Here is a 21050-nt window from a genome sequence, read left to right on the forward strand (position 1 = left end):
CCCTCATTACCATGCGTACGCCCCGCGTTTGCATGGGAACGCCCATGAAACGCGGGGCGTATACATAGGGAAATGAGGGCATGAAGCCCCTCACTCCCCTATACGCCCCCTTTGCGGCGTACTAACGTTATGTGCGGCGAATTCGCCTGCACATGCGCAGATTGACCTCTGCGCATGTGCAGACGGAAAACATCGGCGGTACGGCCGCACGCGGGCCGTACCGCTCGAAACAGAATAAGGGCCATTGTGTGTTGGTAAATCTTTCTTTATGTTACGCACATGTTCAGCCATTCTTTCTTTTAATTTCCTAGATGTGCGCCTAGATATTGTTTGTTACATGCACACTGCAATAAGTAAACCACATTTTTACTATGACATGTAATAAAATGTTTGATAGTAAAAACTTTTTGCATGTTTATTGATGTTACTTTACTTATTATACTTTGATCATTTTTGCAACTAGGTGCAAGTACCACACCTATAAAACCCTTTTGACCGGACATTTTTTTTGTCTCAATCTGGACCACACTGCTGACTACATTGTTTTTGATGTTCTTCGCCTTTCTATAAATGAATTTAGGCCTATTGTCCAGGTGTTCCTGTAATGCTGGATTATGTAGAAATATATTCCAGTGTTTTTTATCAACATTTCTAATCTTCTGTATTGGCTATTGTATTTGGTTATAAATGGAATATTTTTTTAGGACAATGATTTATTTCTACTTTTATTGACACCACTCAACATGGTTTTTCTATCCTGTTTTTTGTATTTCTCAAAGGAAATTTCTACTTGTTCGAGTTCGTCGCTTATATCCAAAAACTGTTGTTTAAGAATATTGCCCTGTAGTTCATATTCCTCTAATTTAGAATATTTTCCTCATATGGTAGAACTGGCTATGAGATCCAGAACTGATGAGATCCAGTTTTTATGATGATTACTGTTGTAAGGAATAAAGGAATAACAATCCGTGGGTTTTATGTAAGTTTTGGTATTTATTTTTTTCATTTTCAATGAAAATGAGAAGGTCTAGAAAGTTTACAGATTCCTGGCTGATGTTAAAAGTTAATAGTATTATAATTCAAATGATAAGTTAATAGTATTATCATTCAAATAGGCGCAAAATTCGTCTAAGGAGTTGGTATCTCCTCTCCAGACAAGTAATATGTTGTCTATATAACGGACCCAAAGGGCCAGGCTCGCCCCAAGGACATGCCCCCCTCCAGACACACTGTTGCTCCTTGTGTGCCATGAAGAGGTTTTCATATCCCAGGGCGAACCTAATCCCTATGGTCGTACCGTTGATTTGCAGATAATACCAGAAAAAAATATTTTCAAGAATGAACTTAATGCCTTCTCTCACAAACTCCACCTGGTCTCTTAGGTCTTCTTCTTCATTCATAAAATGCTATACTGCCTGGATACCATCGTCATGTTTAATTATGGTATAAAGTGAAGATACTTCTGCTGTCACTAATATATAATCAGTTTCCCATTATATGTTATTAAGTTTATTGATGACATTGGTAGAGTCCTTCAAATACAACTTAGTTTTTATTACCAAAGGTTGTATAATGGAGTCCAAATAGTGAGACAGAGTCAATGTGATTGATTCCATTCCTGCAACTATAGGATGACCCGGAGGTTTTTTACAGTCTTTATGGATCTTCGGCAAGACATATATACAGGAACTGATGTATTATTGATAGTAATATATATTCGAACGGTATTAGAGATGATCCCAATATTTTCATACTTATCTAGGAAGGAGATGAGTTTTTTCTGTATGTTTCCAGGTGGATCACTCCTAAGTTTCTTAAATGTCTTAATATCTGAGAGTTGTCTCATTATTTCGTCATGATATAATGTGTGATCCATGACAACTACCCCCCCCCCCCCCTATCCGTTGGTTTTATTACCAGTTCCTTGTTCTCTTGGAGATATTTAAGTGACCTCTTTTTCCATTCTCGTGAGGTTGTTGTTAGGAATATTTCTCAAGGACATTGCCTCAATGTCATTCTTCACCAATTTCTCGAACTTCTCAATGAAGCAGCCCTTCTTGTGGGCAGGGAAGAATATAGATTTAGGTTTGAAGGGATCAATTACCACATTCTAATCATCGATGGTCTGGTCTGAGAATAATTTTTCAGAGTAAGTTTGAGTGTGAAGCATTGGAGATCTATATATGATTCAAACGGATCCATACTACTTGAGGGAGCAAATTTAAGATCTCGACTTAACACATTCAATTCTAAATCTGTAAGTGGGTGTTTGCTAATATTAAAGATTTTTGTTATGCCTCTCTTTTCTACTGATCCATCCATTTCCAAAATTTCCTCTGTTCTGTGGATCTTCTTTTTCTTTCTATTTTTTGTAATAATTTTTTAGGGTTTATTAGGTTTTCCTCCTCCTTTATCTCTCCTAGTTTTCTGTTTAGAAACACTAAACCCCTTTACTCTAAAAAAAACCCCTCTCAATATTTTGATCTTGTAATCCTTTAAACCGATTAGACAATCTTATTCTTGGATATGGTGTTCTTTCCAGATTCTTACTATCTCTTCTTCCTAAAAGGTCTGGAAAGAACACCATATCCAAGATAAGATTGTCTAATTGGTTTGAAGGATTACAAGATCATAATATTGAGGGAGATTTTTTAGAGTAAAGGAGTTTAATATTTCTAAACCCAGAACTAGGAGAGGTAAAAGAGGAGGACAAGCCTGGCCCTATGGGTCCGTTATATAGATGACATATTATTTGTCTGGAGAGGAGATACCAACTCCTTAGAATAATTTTGCACTTATTTGAATGATAATACTAGGGATATCTTACATAAAACCCACGGATTGTAATTCCTTTATTCCTCACAACAGTAATAATCATAAAAACTGGATCTCATCAGTCCCTAATCGCCAGTTCTATCATATGAGGAAATACTGTTCTAAATTAGAGGACTATGAACTACAGGGCAATATTCTTAAACAACAGTTTTTGGATAAAGGCTACGAACTCGAACAAGTAGAAATTCCCTTTGAGAAATACAAAAAATAGGATAGAAAAACCATGTTGAGTAGTGTCAATAAAAGTAGAAATAAATCATTGTCCTCAAAAAATATCCCATTTATAACAAAATATAATAGCCAATACAGAAGATTAGAAACTGTGATAAAAAAACACTAGAATACAGTATCTTTCTAAATGATCCAACATTAAAGGAACACCTGGAAAATAAGCCTAAATTCATTTATAGAAAGGCCAAGAACATCAAAAACAATGTAGTCAGCAGTGTGGTCCAGATTAAGACAAAAAACAATGTCCGGTCAAAAGGGTTTTATAGGTGTGGTACTTGTGCCATGTGCAAAAGTTGCAAAAGTGATCAAAGTAAAATAAGTAACATCAACAAACATGCAAAAAGATTTTACTATCAAACATTTGATTACCTTTCATAGTAAAAATGTGGTTTACTTATTGCAGTGTGCATGTAACAAACCTTATACTGGGTGCACATCTAGGCAATAAAAAGAAAGAATGGCCGAACATGTGCGTAACATAAAGAAAGGTTTACCAACACACAATGTGTCAGCCCATTTTAAAATAATTTCATAATTGTGACCCAAAATTCCTAACCCTGTGCTGTGGTATTCAAATGGTTAATGAATCATGGAGAAAAATAATGTAGAAGAAAGACTAGCACAGACAGAGATGCGCACCATTTTTATTGACACATTGGCACACTGCATCCAGGGTGATTGAATTTAGACTTTGAGATTTAATGGTTTCTATTGAATATGTTTTTTAAATATGGTTTTATTTTTTATTTTTTATGTATTATAACTGCTGCAATTTGTCTATTCACTATTTTGGAATGAATCTATCCCATTTGTATTTAATGTTCTATTCATCCAAACAGGGGTTAATATTGCTATGTTATTACAAAAACTTATATATATGGTCTAAAACCTTTTTCATATATGGTGTGCATTCCATTAGTATGGAACACATACCAAGATATACTGCTGCCTCCGACGGAAGCTCTGCTGGAACGCATTATTTATTTATTTACAGTTTCTTATATAGCGCAGCAGATTCCGTTGCGCTTTACAATAGTAGACAGTGATAAGACAAACTGGGTAACAGACAGACTTGGAGGTAGGAGGGCCCTGCTGCAAGCTTAAAATCTATAGGGATATAGGGGGGAAACATAAGGACAGGCACCAGTAATAGCATAGCAGTTACAAGTCTAGAAAGGAAGCTATATAATACATAAGTGCCTCGGAGGGTTATGCATGTAGAACTTAAATATGATAGGCTTGCCTGAAGAGGTGAGTTTTCAGGGAACGCTTGAAAGTTTGGAGACTGGTGGAGAGTCTTAATGTGCGTGGAAGGGCATTCCATAGGATGGGAGCAGCCCGATAAAAGTCCTGTAATAATGAATGGGAGCTAGTGATCCGTGCAGAAGAGAGACGCAGATCTTGTGTAGAGCATAGTGGTCGAGATGGGAGATATTTTGTGATAAGTGCAAAGATATATGCTGGTGCAGTATGGTTAATAGCTTTATAAGCAAGTAGAAGTGTTTTATATTGAATACGGTAATATACAGGCAACCAATGGAGGGACTGGCAGAGCGGATCAGCAGACGATGAGCATCTTGCAAGGAAGATCAGCCTAGCAGCAGCATTTAAAATTGATTGCAGTGGTGAGAGTCTGTTCTTGGGAAGACCAGTTAGGAGACTATTGCAATAATCAATGCGGGATATAATGAGTGCATGGATAAGAGATTTGGTAGTGTTTTGTGTGAGATAGGGTCGTATTTTGGATATGTTTTTTAGATGCATGTAACATGATTTGGAGACAGATTGAATGTGGGGAAGAAAGGACATTTCAGAGTCGAGGATGACCCCTAAGCAACGAGCTTGTGGGGTAGGGTATATTATCGAGTTGTCAACAGCGATGGAGATGTCAGGATGGTAACTGTTCTTAGTTGGCGGGAATATAAGTAATTCCGTTTTGGAAATATTGAGTTTGAGTTGGCGACAAGACATCCAAGATGAGATGGCAGAGAGACAATCAGAAACTCGACCCAAAACCACTGGTGACAACTCTGGGGTTGATAGATAGATTTGAGTATCATCAGCATACAAGTGATACTGAAATCCGAAAGAGCTGATTAGTTTGCCAAGGGAGGAGGTATAGATTGAGAAGAGCAGAGGACCTATGACTGAACCTTGCGGAACTCCGACTGACAGAGGTAATGAAGAGGAAGTAGAGTTAGAGAAGCTAACACTGAAAGAGCGATCAGATAGGTAAGATGTGAACCAGGAAAGGGCTGTATCATTAAGACCTAGGGAGTGTAGTGTTTGTAGGAGAAGAGAGTGATCGACGGTGTCAAATGCAGCAGAAAGATCAAGAAGAATAAGTAGTGAGTAATGGCCTTTAGACTTAGCCATTACCAGATCATTCACCACTTTAGTCAGTGCTGTCTCAGTGGAGTGTTGAGAGCGAAAACCTGACTGAAGTGGGTCTAATAGGGTGTTAGAGTTAAGAAAGTTTGTGAGGTGAGAGTAGACAAGTCTCTCCAGTAGCTTGGAGAGGCATGGGAGCTGAGATATAGGACGATAGTTAGAGAGAGAGTTAGGGTCAGAATTCTGTTTTTTTAGAATAGGAGTTATCACTGCATGTTTGAGCAGAGAAGGAAAAGTACCAGTAGTAAGAGAGAGATAGCAGATTTTAGTTAGTTTAGTTTGGAATAATCACAGGAGATAGATTTTTAATGACTTGCGCAGGTATAGGATCGGGAGGAGAGGTAGTAGAGTAAGAGGATAAGAAGAGTGCGGATACTTCCTTTTCATTTGTGGGCTCAAATGAAGAGAAAGTGCCAGAGGGTTCAGGTCGGAAAGAAAGAGGGTTAGAGGTTGTGGAAGAGCATACCATTTCATCTCGGATGTTATCAATTTTATCCTTAAAGTAGGAGGCAAGTTCTTGTGCACTGATGGTAGCCTGTGGGGGAGGAGGGGGAGGGTACAGAAGAGACTTAAAGGTGTTAAAAAGTCGCTTAGGGTTGGTGGCATGAGAATAGATGAGAGATTGGTAGTATGTTTGTTTGGCAGTGTCCAAAGCATTGCTGTAGGAGTAGTAGCTAGTTTTATATGCAAGGAAATCAGTCGTACTACGAGATTTGCGCTATTGGCGTTCTACTTTACGTGACTGATTTCGTAGTTGTCTTGTTGTTTTGGTGTGCCACGGTTGGCATTTAAGCCTACATGGGGTGTAATGGGTAGCTGGAGCCACGTCATCAAGGGCTGTTTCAAGATATTTATCATGTGGAATGCATAGCTATATTGACAGCCGGACCAGAACTGCCTCCGGCGGGTGTTAAAACTATAGCAAGGAGCCATTTCCGGCGGATGTTGTATGCGTTCCACGAAAAAGATATTTGTAATGTCGAAACGGGTTGTTGCTTATGTTTGTTTTTAAGGAGGTCCACATATACGGTTCAGGATCTGCTTGGAGTGAGCGGTTTAATTTTCACCTTTTTGCAGTTTTCCTTTCCAAATTTTTTTTAATTGACAATATTGAATAAAAAGAAATTATTTGCTTGGAGCTGGAAGGAACTATTTAAAATAAACCTTGATAGGAGGATACACAATGATTTGGTGTAAGTGATTGTGTGAGCACCTATTTATAATCTGTGTTTTTTGGTGTGTGCAAGCAATGTAAATATACCTTTATATGTTTTTGAATATATGGTTGAATGTAAGCTTTGTGTAAGTTACCTTTGAGGTTTAGATACTGTGGTGACCCCATAAGAAGAAGAGTCTACACTATCCACATCCTTTATGCAACTGTGGTGACCGAATTAAAAGAAGAATTTGCACTACCCATGGGGGGCGCTGTACATCATTTACTGCACTTAATTTGGACGTACTACACTATCTTCTTCTCTCTCATCATTTTTCTTTATATATACTCTTTGGAGGACAAGAGGAGAGGAGAAGGAAAGAGGATCCAATAAAGAGGACTGTTACTTTTTACATCTAATACAGTATATCCGGTGATAAGAGCACCATTAGGAAGTCATCATTTCTTGTTTATGTTTCCATTATAAGAGGTTTGGCAACCTCTTTTTTTTCCTGATATCCAGATAGCTGCTCTTTGTGCAGTTTTGAATCTGTCACTTTGTGTGTGTGAAATGCCATAATGTCTGCTTAAGAATGAGCTTTGTTTTTCCTTCTACATGCTAATGCTTTGATATTTAGGGGCAGATTTATTTAGCTTGGTGAAGTGATAAAGTGTCTGGTTTTTATCACCCACCAATAAGCTCTTAACTGTGAAGTTACAGGCTTGGTTTGAAAAATGACAGGTAGGAGCTGATTGGCCAGTGATAAATATCAAACACTTTATCACTTCACTGAGCATAATAAATCTACCCCGTAGTGATTTAAGTTTTAATTACTTCATAACACTTACATTGTCCTTTGGCAATAACCACAAAAATGACATAACTACTCTACTTGAAGATCTAAAAGCACAAACCCAGGACCAGGACCACCACCCAAGGAGACTGATGGCCCTAACATGCATTCCATGTGAATTGTGGGCCCTTGGGAAGTACTGTATTATATGGGTCCTGGGTCAACAATGTCTCGATCGTCAGTAAGTAGGTTGACACCGAAGAATGGTTGACAAACCCTAGGTCGACTATGACAGAAGGTCAAGACAAGCTTAATGTTTACGTGTACATGGTTGACACTCAAAAGGTTTGGTTCATGGTGGCTTGGCTGAGCTCCTGAGCGGTGGTGGGAAGTTTGAGCTCAGCTAAAATCCTGGTCATATATCCTGATAGCTGTAGCTCAGATGCCCTAATCTTACCTACGATTGTGGCTGATCCTTCCCCGGGGGTGGTGAGCGGCTCGGCATCTGCGGAGAACGGCTGGTGTGACGGCGTGGGGAGACTCTGGCCTACTCCGGGTCCGGATGGGTCGTGTCCGGGCGCAATCTTGGAGGGAGTTAACTTCTGGCGCACTTCATCGGCGGCCGCTTCGCTGCGCTCCCCGTCATCCTTAGTAGTGGGACACCTGCCTGGCTCCTGCTGCAACATGTGAGTGCCCGGGTACCTCTCCGGTGGGCGGCTGCTCAGGGACTGTTCTGCTGCACTCTCCAGTTGTCTTGATGGTCAGGTGGCCTCCCTGGGGACTGAGATACTGGTCTGTCCATATCAATCTGCTCCTGGCTGCCTCTTCTCCCGTGCAGCGGCGCCTATATACAGCTGAGTGGTCTGTGGGGTTTGAACAGGCTGCCTCCGACATTATCTCCGGACCCTGCAGCGTGCAAAGAACCACCTGCGGCCAGTTTGTGTACTAAGGTGCCTGCTTCTCGGTTGCTCAAGTGTGGAACGGAGTTAACTGGGTTTTGGATTACATATCCTGCCTATATTTCCACTCACACCACATCTATCGGAGGCCGCATATTGCGTACATATCTACAAAAAAGGTGAATTGGGCGGCGTGCTGGCCGTCGCATCCTCACTGTTGCCCTATATTTGTATTGCCTCACTGCAACTCTGCACCTAAACGATCATGAGTATCTCCACTGATACAATTCTTCAGGCAATAAATGCCTCATCACAGAGACTGCTACAGATGCTTATTAATACATCCATCTGTGCTCAAACTTCCACCTATGCACAATGTCCTGAAGAGCCTGAGACAGATCTATCCTCTTCTCCCAATCCTGATATGCCTGCATATCCTCTAGATGGCTGCAACGTGATCCTGTTTCCCCCACAGGTTCTCTTTTCAGAGAGAGGATGTTGCCCTCCAGGGTTTGGATGTCAATACGCCAATTTGGATCCCCTAAAGACCTCCCCTATTCTCAAGACTGAGGTCAATGAGTATATTTGCCAACCATATTTGGGATATAGACACTATTCAACTTATCCTCCTGGGAATGGAGGTGGAACTACTGCTCTGCTCACAGGAAAGAATGGCTTTGACATTGGCCTGATTAATGATCTACGTCATTTACATGGAGGGACTGATGTGCTTTATTTCTGAGCCTCGTCTCTAATATCCTGATGTCGCACATAGTTTCTTTACTTCAAATCAACGGGCTTGGTCTGATTGATGATTCCAGCGCCTCTGTCTAATTTCTTCATTTTACACCTTTATACTGTGGGAGCACCTGTCCTAGTTTTCCTAAGGCCATTAGTTTATAGCCCCTGTCAAATATCCTTCTGCATATCCTTCATTACCTGGGTGGGTGGGAAGGGGAGGGATGGGTTAGATTAGTATTGGTGTAGTAAAGTATAGATATAGTTGGGTGGGTGGGTAGGATAGGGGGGGGGGTGGAGTAGGTTAGGATTTTGGTACAAGTTAGCTACTATATAGCTAAAGACCACTAACCTGCTTCTCTATAGTTCATAATAGGTAGTAATGGGTAGAGGTGGTTGCATGGCTCCAGGTACACTTAAGTTGGGGGAGGGTAGTACAGGGTGGGGGGTTATGTGGGAGGTTTGGGCCCTTTGGAAGGTTTTTGTTTTTCTTTTCTGTAAATGTTAGTTGGTTATTTAAGTTTAGACAGTGGGGTTCTTCGATAGCTGATTATTTTATGATACAGATCAATGGTGCCTAATGAGGTGTTATGCACTGTGATTATGTCAGTGTGCCTTCTTCTACCTCTCCGTTCCTGGGAACCTGGATGGCGCCTCCAGGTACTTGATTTAATGTGAATCTATATCCTATGGGGAAGGTACTCATCTTATGTACAGTATCTTCTATGCGTGAACACATATAGATACCTTTATATACTCTTGTGCACATATACTATGTACACTGTTACATACCTCCTGTATGCACCTACTGATCTTTTTTTTAAACACTGCGGTCTGTAATGTAGATTTCTTTTGTTGCTGTTTATTTTATTTTGCAAAATCAATAAAAAATTACTCAATTAAAAAAAAAAAAAAAAAAGGTTTGGTTCATACTTATTTTCCAAGAATGCAGAGTTTTATGAAAATAGTGTGCAAAGTGCAGAGAGGCACCATGCCCAAAGCATGGCAATTATAGCAAGCAAAAAAAGTGAAAACTCATGTCGATCTTTTGAGTGTTGAACATGTACATGTTGACCCTAACCATGTGTCAAGCTTCTGTCACTGTTGACTTAGGGTATGTGGACCATTCTTAGATTTCGACAAAGTGACTGTCAACCCATTATCCCATAAAATTGGGAAGCTACCCAGGATGCCCATATGTTAAAACAGGTCAGACAGGGTAGTTAGTTAGTTAGTTAGTTAAAAAAGTCAGACAGGGGAGGGCGTGGCCTGGCAGCCATCCTGTGCAGCAGCATAACCCAGAGGCTCCGCTATCAGCTGGCAAAAAAAACCCTTTGCACCCCTGCTCCCTCCTCTCTTGCCGTTTGGGTGAGCCCCCCAGCCCCTGTCAACCCCCCGGCAACCGTCTGGGTCCGGCTGCGGAGTCGAGAAGCCTCTGCAGAGGCTTCTGCGGATTGCGGCCTACCCGTCCGGCGGAAGCCGGGGGCTCGAGTAGTGAGCGTGGCCGCCTCGCGAGCTCCGGGACCTCCGTCGGCGCTGAAGATCGTTCTCGGCCCCCCCAGAGCGCCACCAACCTTCCCGGGCGCCGGGCACAGACTGCAGGACGTCCCCCGCTTGTGGGGACCCCCCCAAAGGAGGATACAGACTGCCCGAAGCCCACCTGAGAACAGGGGCTGGACGGATCGCGGCCTAGGCCTCAGGCGCGGCCGGATCCTGGACACAGCACCACAAGCACTGCAGTAAGTGGATCATCCCCCAGGCTCCCCACCTGCATCTCCGGAGGGCACTGAGGCAGGGTAGCCCCTCTAGCTTTGCCTCTCCTGCCCCTTCTCCTGCCCAGAGCTCCAAGCTGTGGCGGCGGCCATATTGGTAGAGGCGAAGGCCCTTACACCATCAAGAAAACTGCCTAGGGTAGTTTGAGACTTATAAGCCTGGTACTTCCATATCATAGAAAAAAAAAAAAAAAAAAAATTCCCTGCTGGTCACACATTTTCCTCTGGGGCAGGCCTGCTTTCCCAACTGCACCACTCTCTGCACTGACACACGTACTGTGCTCCCCCTCCCCAGGAACCTCTGCGCCTGTGACTGCCTGCTGAACTCCCTAGCGGGGACCATGTAATCGGTACCACCCTGAGGTGCCCCCCCCTGACGACCTCGGATTGTCCGCTGCTACGGTGTAGCTAACCCGTATTGACACCCCAACGTTGCCTACCACCTCTCACAGGCTCTTTATAAGTGCGACACCCCTCCCACTATGCCTTCCAAAAAAGCCAAAGAAGCGGCCCCATCTAAAGTATCTACGCCCGCTAAGAAATTAACGCAGGTCCACTTACCCCAAGTAAGCCCGCAGAAGCGCTCCTTCGCCTCTTTGGGAGACCCCTTAGAGTCACACTCCCTGCCTGAGCTGGAGGGCATAGATGCCGAATCCGACGAACCAGTGACGGTGAAATCCCTATGCCAAGTTTTCTCGGCCTTCCAAGCCGGGATAGCTAAAGATCTCAAATCAGCTATCCGAGAGGTGAAGAAGGAATTGGTGGCGATCGGGGATAGAACTGATCACCTGGAGAGGAGGATGGAGGAATTGGTTGCATCTCACAATGACCTCATCTCCTCCCACGAGCGACAGCAGACTGAACTCTCCCAATTCAAAGCTAAAATGGCGGATATGGAGGATAGATCTAGACGAAACAACATCAGGATCAGAGGTATTCCCGATTCTGTATCTAACGCAGAACTCGAAGGCTTCGCCACTACTCTATTCCGCAGACTTCTCCCCTCCGCTGACCCTAAAGACCTGCTCATCGATAGGATCCACCGCCTACCAAGACCCAAAACAGTCTCATCTGACCTGCCTAAAGATACGCTCCTCCGGGTCCATTTCTTCCCAGTCAAAGAACGCATCCTGAAAGCGGCTCGTGACCCAAAAAATAGTGATTCGCTAGGCAGCCTGCAGCTATTTCAGGACTTTTCCCCTGCGACCCTGGCTAGCAGAAGAGCATTTGCCCCCATCACTCAAGCCCTCCGTGCCCATGACATCAGGTATCGTTGGGGTTTCCCCGTGAAGCTGATCATCACCTATGAAGACACCAACTACACCGTATCTTCTTTGGATGCTGGAGTGAAGCTCTTGCTCGAGTGGGACATCTCCACCGCTTCCCCCCAGGAGCGGAGGCGCCCTCACCCTCTCCAGCAGGACTGGACTGAAACCTGAGCTCGGGGACCCTAGCAGGTTCAACCTTGCCAGTGATGCAGCCTCCGCAGCATCTCTACTCTCTGCCCTCCCCAAATGGGTCGAGGATTCCGCGATAAGTACTTGTTGTGTATTGTTTCTTTGTTTTAACTGTTTGCTCTTTTCAATGTTATCGTTAGTATTGCATTGGTTAACCTTGTTAGTAACCCCCTCCCCCACATTAGACGGGAAGCCCTCCGCCTTGCCCACCCTGGTGAGGTGAATATTTCTATTAACTACCTACTTTCAACAGCTAGTTATGGGTTCCCCCTTACTGTCTAGCCCCCTCCTTAGCATCCCTGGTCGTCAAATGGGGGGCAACCTCCCTCCCCCCCCTACTAGCCTTAGAATCGCCTAGCCACTGCCTCCAACACACCTCTATACTACTGCATGAAACCCTACTTCTCTTCCCCTGCAGTAGTTATGCGGGTCCCGCTTGCTGGACCCTTTTGTTTTGTCTTTCCCTTTCTCCCTTTCTGCTTCCCTGTATGCCTTCTACCTATCCCCTTCCCCTTCCAAAGCGGACTACCGAATCTTACAACATCCCATCTCCCCCACCAACCACTCACAAACACGCCCGGTGCTTGGCAGCTCCCCTCAACCTCTAGCCATGCCTAAGCTCTTAACCCTAAACGTTAAGGGACTAAACTCCCCCCAAAAGCGAAGGATGGCACTCACATATTTCCATAAGCAAAAGGCAGATATAGTGGCCATCCAAGAGACTCACTTCGCCTCTACTAACCCCCCTACATTTAAGGACTCCAACTTTCCAACCGCCTTTTATGCCAATGGCCCCTGTAAACGAAATGGGGTTGCCTTACTTTTTAACCGCCACACATCCTTTATTTGCCAGTCCCAAACGTTGGATAAAAACGGAAGATACCTGATTGTCACTGGCCTCTTAGAGGAGAGACTAGTGACTATCGCATCTATCTACGCGCCTAACGCCAATCAGGTACCCTTCCTACGTAAACTCTTCACCCTAATAAAAAGAACCGCGAAGGGCTCCCTGATCCTACTTGGAGACTTTAACCTAGTTTTAGACCCGAGACTAGACAAATCCCGCGCGCCTGGTACCCAAGAACCCCGTGTGAATGCCCAGTCATCAGCATTTCGCAATCTCCTCCTGGAATTTGATGTGTATGACACTTGGAGAACAGCTTATCCCTCTGGCCGGGAATACACATTTCACTCCCATGTCCATAATACCTACTCCAGAATTGACTACATCCTCTGTGACAAATGGGCCCTCCAACACTCATCTGGAGTCGATATTCTCCCTATCTCATGGTCTGACCACGCGCCGGTACTGTGGCACTGGAACTTCCTCCCTGCTAATATCCCCCCTAGACCCTGGCGCCTTTTCCCACATTTACTAGCTGACCCTTACGCAAAAAACCACATCTTAAAAACCTTAACCGACTACTTGGCCAATAATCAGACCACCGATACTTCAGTAACTAATCACTGGTGCACGCTTAAGGCAGTCGTTAGGGGAGCGGCCATTCAAGCTGGGGCCACCTTGAAGCGCAAAGCAGCAGCCACCCAAGCAGCATTAGAAACTAAGCTTGCCGAATTGGAAAAGAGGAATAAAAAATCCCCCACCCCTGCTTTAAAAACCGAACTTACCCTAATCCGCAGCCAAATCCAAAAACTGCTCATGACTCGTACCCAAGCTGCCTTAGACAAGTTGAGGCATAGATATTACCTCTCTAGCAATCGTTCGGGCAGACTGTTAGCCCGTAGGCTTCGTGCCCAACAAGCAAGGAACCGGATTAAATGTATAATTTACCCTAACAAAAAGAAGATCAGCAACCCCAAGGACATTGCAGATCAATTCGCAAATTTCTACTCTAACCTTTATAATTTATCCTCAGATCCGGCGACACCGCAACCTACCAGCTCCTCTATTGAGGGCTTTCTCGATTCCGTACAATTCCCCACCCTCTCCCAAGACCAACTAGACGCTCTTAATGCCCCATGGTCACAGGCGGAAATCCAAGCGGCCATAACAACCCTCCCTCGTAACAAGGCCCCGGGCCCTGAAGGTTTCATTAACGACTTTTACATTTCCTTCAACTCCCTCATATCCCCTTATTTAACGGATCTATACAACACTCTATCTTCAACAGGACGGGCCCCCCCGGAGCTCCTGGAGGCTAGGATAGTGACAATCCCTAAACCGGGTAAAGACCCTGCTCTGTGCCGGAACTACCGCCCAATCGCCCTCCTCAATAGTGACATAAAGATCTACGCAAAACTAATGGCGACCCGTATTAATCAATTCCTACCCCTCTTGGTCCACCCGGATCAAACAGGGTTTGTCCCGGGGCGCCAGGCTTCTGATAACACCAGAAGAGTGTTCAACTTAGTTGACTCTCTTTCTCCCGCCCAAGACCTCCTTCTTCTCTCACTTGATGCTGAAAAAGCATTTGATAGACTTAATTGGCAGTACATGAGGGAGGTCTTGGAGCGCTTTGGATTCAGAGGTCGCATCTTGTCATCCATCTTGTCACTTTATTCCTCTCCGTCGGCGCGAGTATTCAGTAATGGCTTCCTTTCCTCTCCCTTCCAAATCTCTAACGGCACAAGGCAGGGTTGCCCCCTCTCCCCCCTCATTTTCGTCCTTTCCATTGAACCACTGGCTATGTCCATTCGCAATAATCCCAATGCGCTAGGTCTCCGGGTGGGCCCAAACGACCACAAACTAAGCCTCTTTGCCGATGATGTTTTACTTTTTGTGACAGACCCCATTAAGTCCCTCCCACATATCCATAGTATTCTAGACGCTTATAGTACCGCTTCCTTTTATAAACTCAATGCATCTAAGACGGATGCTCTCCCGATCAACCTCACTGACTCGCTTCCCCTACTGAAAGCCTCATATAATTACAACTGGCAGACGGAATATATCAAGTACCTTGGCATCCTAATCCCCCCTAATAAGACTGTAGTCTTCGAGGTGAACCTAACCCCCCTTCTTGCTTCCATTTCCGCTATATCTAAATCATGGCTAGCGTATGAAATATCGTGGATGGGACGTATGGCAGCATTTAAAATGTCCCTGCTCCCCAAGCTAATGTACCTCTTCCCCTATATCTTCCCCAAGCGATGGTTACAAACAGCCACCTCCATCCTCTTGAAATATGTATGGGCCTCAAAACCCCCAGCGCTAGCTCGCTCCAAATTGTCACTCCCCCGAACCTTTGGTGGTCTAGGCCTCCCTGACCTTTTCCATTACCAGAAGGCGTGCCTTCTTGCCCAGTCTAAACTCTTTTTTGACAATAATGCCCCCAGGGCATGGGTGGATGTCGAGCAGTCCCGGTCACCCCTCATCCCGATACGGGACCTTTTTAAACTCCCCAAACATATTAGGCCCTCGACATCCGGGCTTCTCCCTGCGACGATAGCCTCCTTACAGGCCTGGGATGAACTACTTTCTACTCTGCGAGCTTCTTCGGCCCTTATCCCTACCCTCCCTATTGTAACGGTGGCTAAGCTGATACCAAACCTCAATCTAAACACTTGGAGAAACTGCGGGATCTCCTCACTCGGCGATGTGGTGAACGCCAATGCGATCCTACCCTTCTCCTACCTACAGAAATCATACTCCCTCCCACCCCACGAATACCTCCACTATCTACAGCTATCTCACTGGTGGAACGCCCATTTCTCTAAACCCCCCTCTCCTGCTGCCCACTCCCTGACTACCATCTCCCGTATCACCCAGACTACTTCCACAGGAGACATCTCTTTCTGGTATAACACCCTGATTACCCCCCCGGAATTTACGAAGCTGTCCGTACATAGGAAATGGGAGGCGGACCTTGGCATACAGATTTCATCCCAGCAATGGCGCAAGATCTTTATATCGTCTTTCACAATGTCTCGCTGCCTTAATCACTCAGAAATGCACTTCAAACTGATCAACCGCCTTTACCTATCGCCCGACCGCCTGCATACCTTCTGGCCGTCGTGCTCCAACCTGTGTTGGAGGCAATGTGGAAACGTGGGCTCCATTTTTCATATTTTTTGGTCATGTCCCAAACTCAAGCATTACTGGGAAGAGGTCTTTACGTTAATTGATTCCGTCTTGCAGCTATCCATTCCCCCTGACCCTCTCGTAGCCTTATTTCATGTTTTCCCCCAAGCGATCCCCGCAGAGAAATCCTATGTGCTCGGCCATATCTTAATAGCTGCTAGAGCTAATTTAGCCCAACTGTGGAAACAACCTTCCCCTCCCTCCCTACTTCAAGTAATACTGAAAACCAATCACCACTTCCTTATGGAGACCTATAGTCCCCCCCATGCGCCGAGCCCCCCCTCCCTGCTCACCAAATGGGATCCCTGGATCAAATACACATCCTCGGAGTTAGGGGCTAAATCTCTCCCTCCCGCTCCACTGCCTATCTCTCCCAGACCCAATTTGAATGAGTCTCCCGACCCAGCCCTTCCTCCGGAATGAAAACCACCTATATGATCTCCCACCGAGCTGGCGCCGTCCCACTTGTCCCTAGTCTGGCCCCCTAGGTTCCTGCGAGGTGCGCGACTGGTTAGTGTAGATCCCAGACCATTCAGTGATTTAATCTATAATATGTTAGACGTCTTAATCGCTCTGTGCAGCGATGTGTTTGTGTTGTTTCTAATAATTTGTCATTACGTTGTCTTACCTCGAATGCAATTGTAGTCCCCCCCCTCTCTACCTGTTCCCACCCCCACCCTATCTTCTTTCTGTACCCCCCCCCCCCATATTATTTGATTTCAATAAAAATTGATTGATGAAAAAAAAAAAAAAAAAAAAAAGTCAGACAGGGTAGTTAGTGTCTTGCCTCTAAAATGCATCAACACTAAATATTATTTCATTAATCTAATATAATTATCTTTGTGTATATTTACTAACCTGACCAGCTCAATGAATCTATCCCTTGAAGCCGCACTCACATCCTCATCATTAATGGCTAATATTTGATCTCCTGAAAGTAGCTTGTTCTGCGATGGACCTCCTGAAATGAGAAGAAGCTACAGTTCATACAATATATGGTTAAGAAGGCACAGGGCGAAAAGAATAATTGTTATGCTTAACATTGCTTTAAAACATTTTTCCAGGGCCAGAAAGGACTTTCTGAGCGATATTGTTTACAATATAACCTAGTGTGTACACTCCATATTGTTAACAATTCATGCCTCCTGCTTGTCATTAACTCACATCTACAGTATGTGAGAGATGTGCAAAATATCTGCTACAAATACCAGTGTCGCTCACATTTGTTATATAAATTAAAATTAAAAATGTGTAAAATAAGATCTTTCCCATATACTGTAAACCGGTATAAAACTGTTTTCTTGTCAATTTTCACACCTATTTTGACAAATTCACCTGGCACTCCTAGGGTTAATGGCTGCCTCCCTCGTCTGAACATGTTCGAACGAGGGAGTCCTCCCACCCCCAATATCAGTATCAGTGGGGACTCATTTTAATGTGTATGGGGATTAAGAGAGAACCTGCTTGCAATATATTTTAATCTGTTAGCACTAGGGATGATGCCGTCAAAAACAAGGCCAAATGTCATCTTCCTGCTGTCGGATTCTCACAAGACCAGAACTCCTGCGCCATCTTCATTCTGTATGTGAAATTCAGACAGCAAGGATGTGTCCGTGCTGTCTGCAGAGAGGGTCTAACACTAATGGCGGACAAACTAATGGGGGAACTAATAAAGGCTGCCTAACCTAATAGGGGCTGCTTAAAGGGGATAACTGGGAATCTAAAGGAACAACTACAGAGGGGGAACTAATAGTACAGGAACTTTTGTATATGGAGCCCCTCTCATTCACTGCTGGCACTCACCAGTCCCTCAGCGGGTGGAGAGGGACTCCATTAGACTGGTATGCATGAGCATCTAACACGCATCCCAGGCAGTCGACGGCTGGGCGGCAGGACACTGCCCGTCTCTGCTTCAGGGAGATGGGCAGGGTTAGGGGAGGTGCGGGGGACTGGAGAAGAGGCGGCTGGGACCGACAGGGAGCTCCATCGGAATGGGGAGCGCAAGCTTCTTGTGTGCGCGTGCCCCTTTCCAATGGCTGGCGGGGCCTGGCAGCTGGCAAGGGCTGGCAATTCTATCGCCAGCCCCTGCAAGCATGAGAGGTGCTCCATCTGTATACTAAGGGGGAAACTACAGTATACTAAGTGTAAAACTATTAGGGGGAATTACTAAGGGTACTACTAAAGGGGACTGTTATATGGGACTGCTGTGGGGGACAACTGAATTTTTTTACTTTTTTTATTTTTACTACAGGGCTGCCCTGAATCAGTCCAGCTATGCTGCCCAGTGTCTCAAAATCAGTTCAGGGGAGCAGCCCCCCATTTTTTATTAACATTAAAAAGGTGTTTTTTTTTTAACTGCAAGGACTTTTAAGTGTGTCATATCATATCAGGGGTGTTGTATCAGTCCAGGGGTGAGCCAAGTGTGCTGTATACAGTAAATCTTGGGGTCAGCCAAGTGTGTCATAATTTTTGGGGTGAGCCAAGTTTTAGTATACCTCTGCTGGCCTCTCAGATGTTAAATAGATGTTAAATAGTGGACACACGGATATATATATATATTATATATATATATATATATATATATATATATATATATATATATATATATATATATATATATATATATATATAACCCTGTACTTACAACTATTGGAACTGGTACTCACCAGAAATTATTTCCGTTTTGATGGGCAACTATACCTTCAACAAGAAGGCTGTGCAATGGGGTCAGCAGTGGCCCCTGCATATGCCAACGTATACATGGTCGAACAGGAACACATATTCTTCTCAGAACAAATAAATAACCACAACATCGTACTGCTGTGTCGATATATCGACGACCTATTTATGCTGAGGAATGGACACCCCGACGACTTTATCAACCTCATGAACACCATCAATAAAATGCCGGGACCCATCAAATTCACATACACATGGAGTCGCGACAGCATAAATTTCTTGGACGTTACAGTTCTCCTCAATAACGATATTATCAACACTACAATCTATTATAAAAACACTGATCAAAATACGTTATTACTTTCAAGTAGTCATCATCCACCTCCTCTTAAAAAAGGATTAGCGTATTCTCAGATGCTCAGGGCTGCAAGAATATGCAGCGATATTCATTCATTACCTGCCCAGCTTGATCTCATCATCCAGAAATTTCATGAATGTGGCTATACACTGCCCTCCCTACAAGTAGCTAAAGATATAGTATTGTGCCAACAACGTGAACACCTACTGAACTCTACGCGTAATAAAACATCTGCTAAGCAGGTTTTTCCTTGGACGACCACTTATGATGTGAACAGCAGCCTTATACCTATGGCCAGCAAGGCGCTATGGCCAATTTTGGCCACAGATAAAAGTCTACCCTGCTTTGCGAAAACTCGCCCCATGACCTGCTACAAGCGTGGTCGAAACCTGAGGGACGCTTTGGTCCACACAGATATAACAGGGTTTGATGACGATCGATCTAGAAGACAACTAAAACCTCCAGGATGCTATAGGTGCATCAAATGTGCAACCTGTCAGTTTATGACCCAATGTACCTCATTTAAACATCCGCATACCTCTAAAGTGTACAACATAAGACATGTTCTCACATGCAGCACCAAGTACATTGTCTATGTTATCACATGTCCGTGTGGACATTACTATGTAGGTATGTCTACACGTCAGTTCAAAGAACGGATGGCGGCGCACCGATCAGCCATCAAGGCACCCTGGATAATAAACCGATGGACCAGCCAGTGGCTGTCCACTTTAAACAGCAGGGACATCCATTGTCCTCGTTGAAATACTTCATCATAGACCACATACCGCCCAAGCCTAGGGGAGGGGACAGACAAAAGGAGCTATTACGCCTAGAAGCACGGTGGATACACCGTCTGGATACGGTGGCACCGAATGGATTGAATGAGCGACTAATGTGGAATTCTCTATATTAATATAGAATTTGCAGATTTTATTGTTCCTCAGTCTTTAATTATGGCTTATATATTTACTCATGTATGTATTAGTCTAACATTTATATGTGTATACAGTGTCCCATGTCGATAATGGAGAGTGCTAGCATTATGTGTAAGCACTGATAGTCGACATGAAGTCATGTCGACTCTTAGTTCAATTACTTTGTATACCCATTAGGTTACTCAATATATTTAATAGGTTATGACAACCCCTTGCAGCATATTTTAATGTGTATGTATTCTTGTGTTTTATATATTTTTCGCAGCACCACTTAGCACGTCTCTTTCACAGCACCTCCCAGTTGTTCCATATGGAGAATGCCCAGCTTCTAACTACAGCTCCACATAGCGGGACGGCAGCCTGTGTGCTTGGCAACGGGCTGCAGCGTCCTTGGAGGTTACCTAGGTGACGCCAGACACCGGAAGTGCGCCAGCAAGCGCTCCCTGCCAGCGGCAACTTCCAGCTGGACACAGACGGCCGTAGATCTCCGGAACAGGGAGGTGCCTTCCATTACTACATGCACCTTAAAGGTAGGACCCTAATGTATTGATTTTTGTTATGCTGTCTGCCTGAAGAAGGGGCTCACCCCCTGAAACTGTTGCACTATTAAAATTGCCGTTTTTTCATCACAAAGCCTGGATGTGCCGTGCGAGTGATTCACCTCAGGGTCGCTATTTCACTCAGTATCTATATACAATTTGTGCAAAGGCACCCTGGTACATTGACTGTATTACAAGGAGTGCCAGGTCGCCAAACGTAT

General features: G+C 44.3%; 1 protein-coding gene across 10 annotated transcripts in view; it reads right to left on the reverse strand.

The window, feature by feature from the left end:
- The window catches only part of FRMPD3 (FERM and PDZ domain containing 3), a 527068-nt gene that overhangs the window by 353650 nt on the left and 152368 nt on the right, over nt 1–21050 (reverse strand). For all 10 annotated transcript variants that reach the window (XM_083159052.1, XM_083159061.1, XM_083159051.1 and 7 more), the window contains one exon: nt 17174–17276. In XM_083159052.1, coding sequence (XP_083015178.1) covers nt 17174–17276 — 103 coding nt within the window. The remainder of the gene's footprint in view (nt 1–17173; nt 17277–21050) is intronic.

The sequence above is a fragment of the Crinia signifera genome, chromosome 9 (genome assembly GCF_055691185.1).
Source record: "Crinia signifera chromosome 9, ASM5569118v1, whole genome shotgun sequence".
NCBI lineage: Eukaryota > Metazoa > Chordata > Amphibia > Anura > Myobatrachidae > Crinia > Crinia signifera.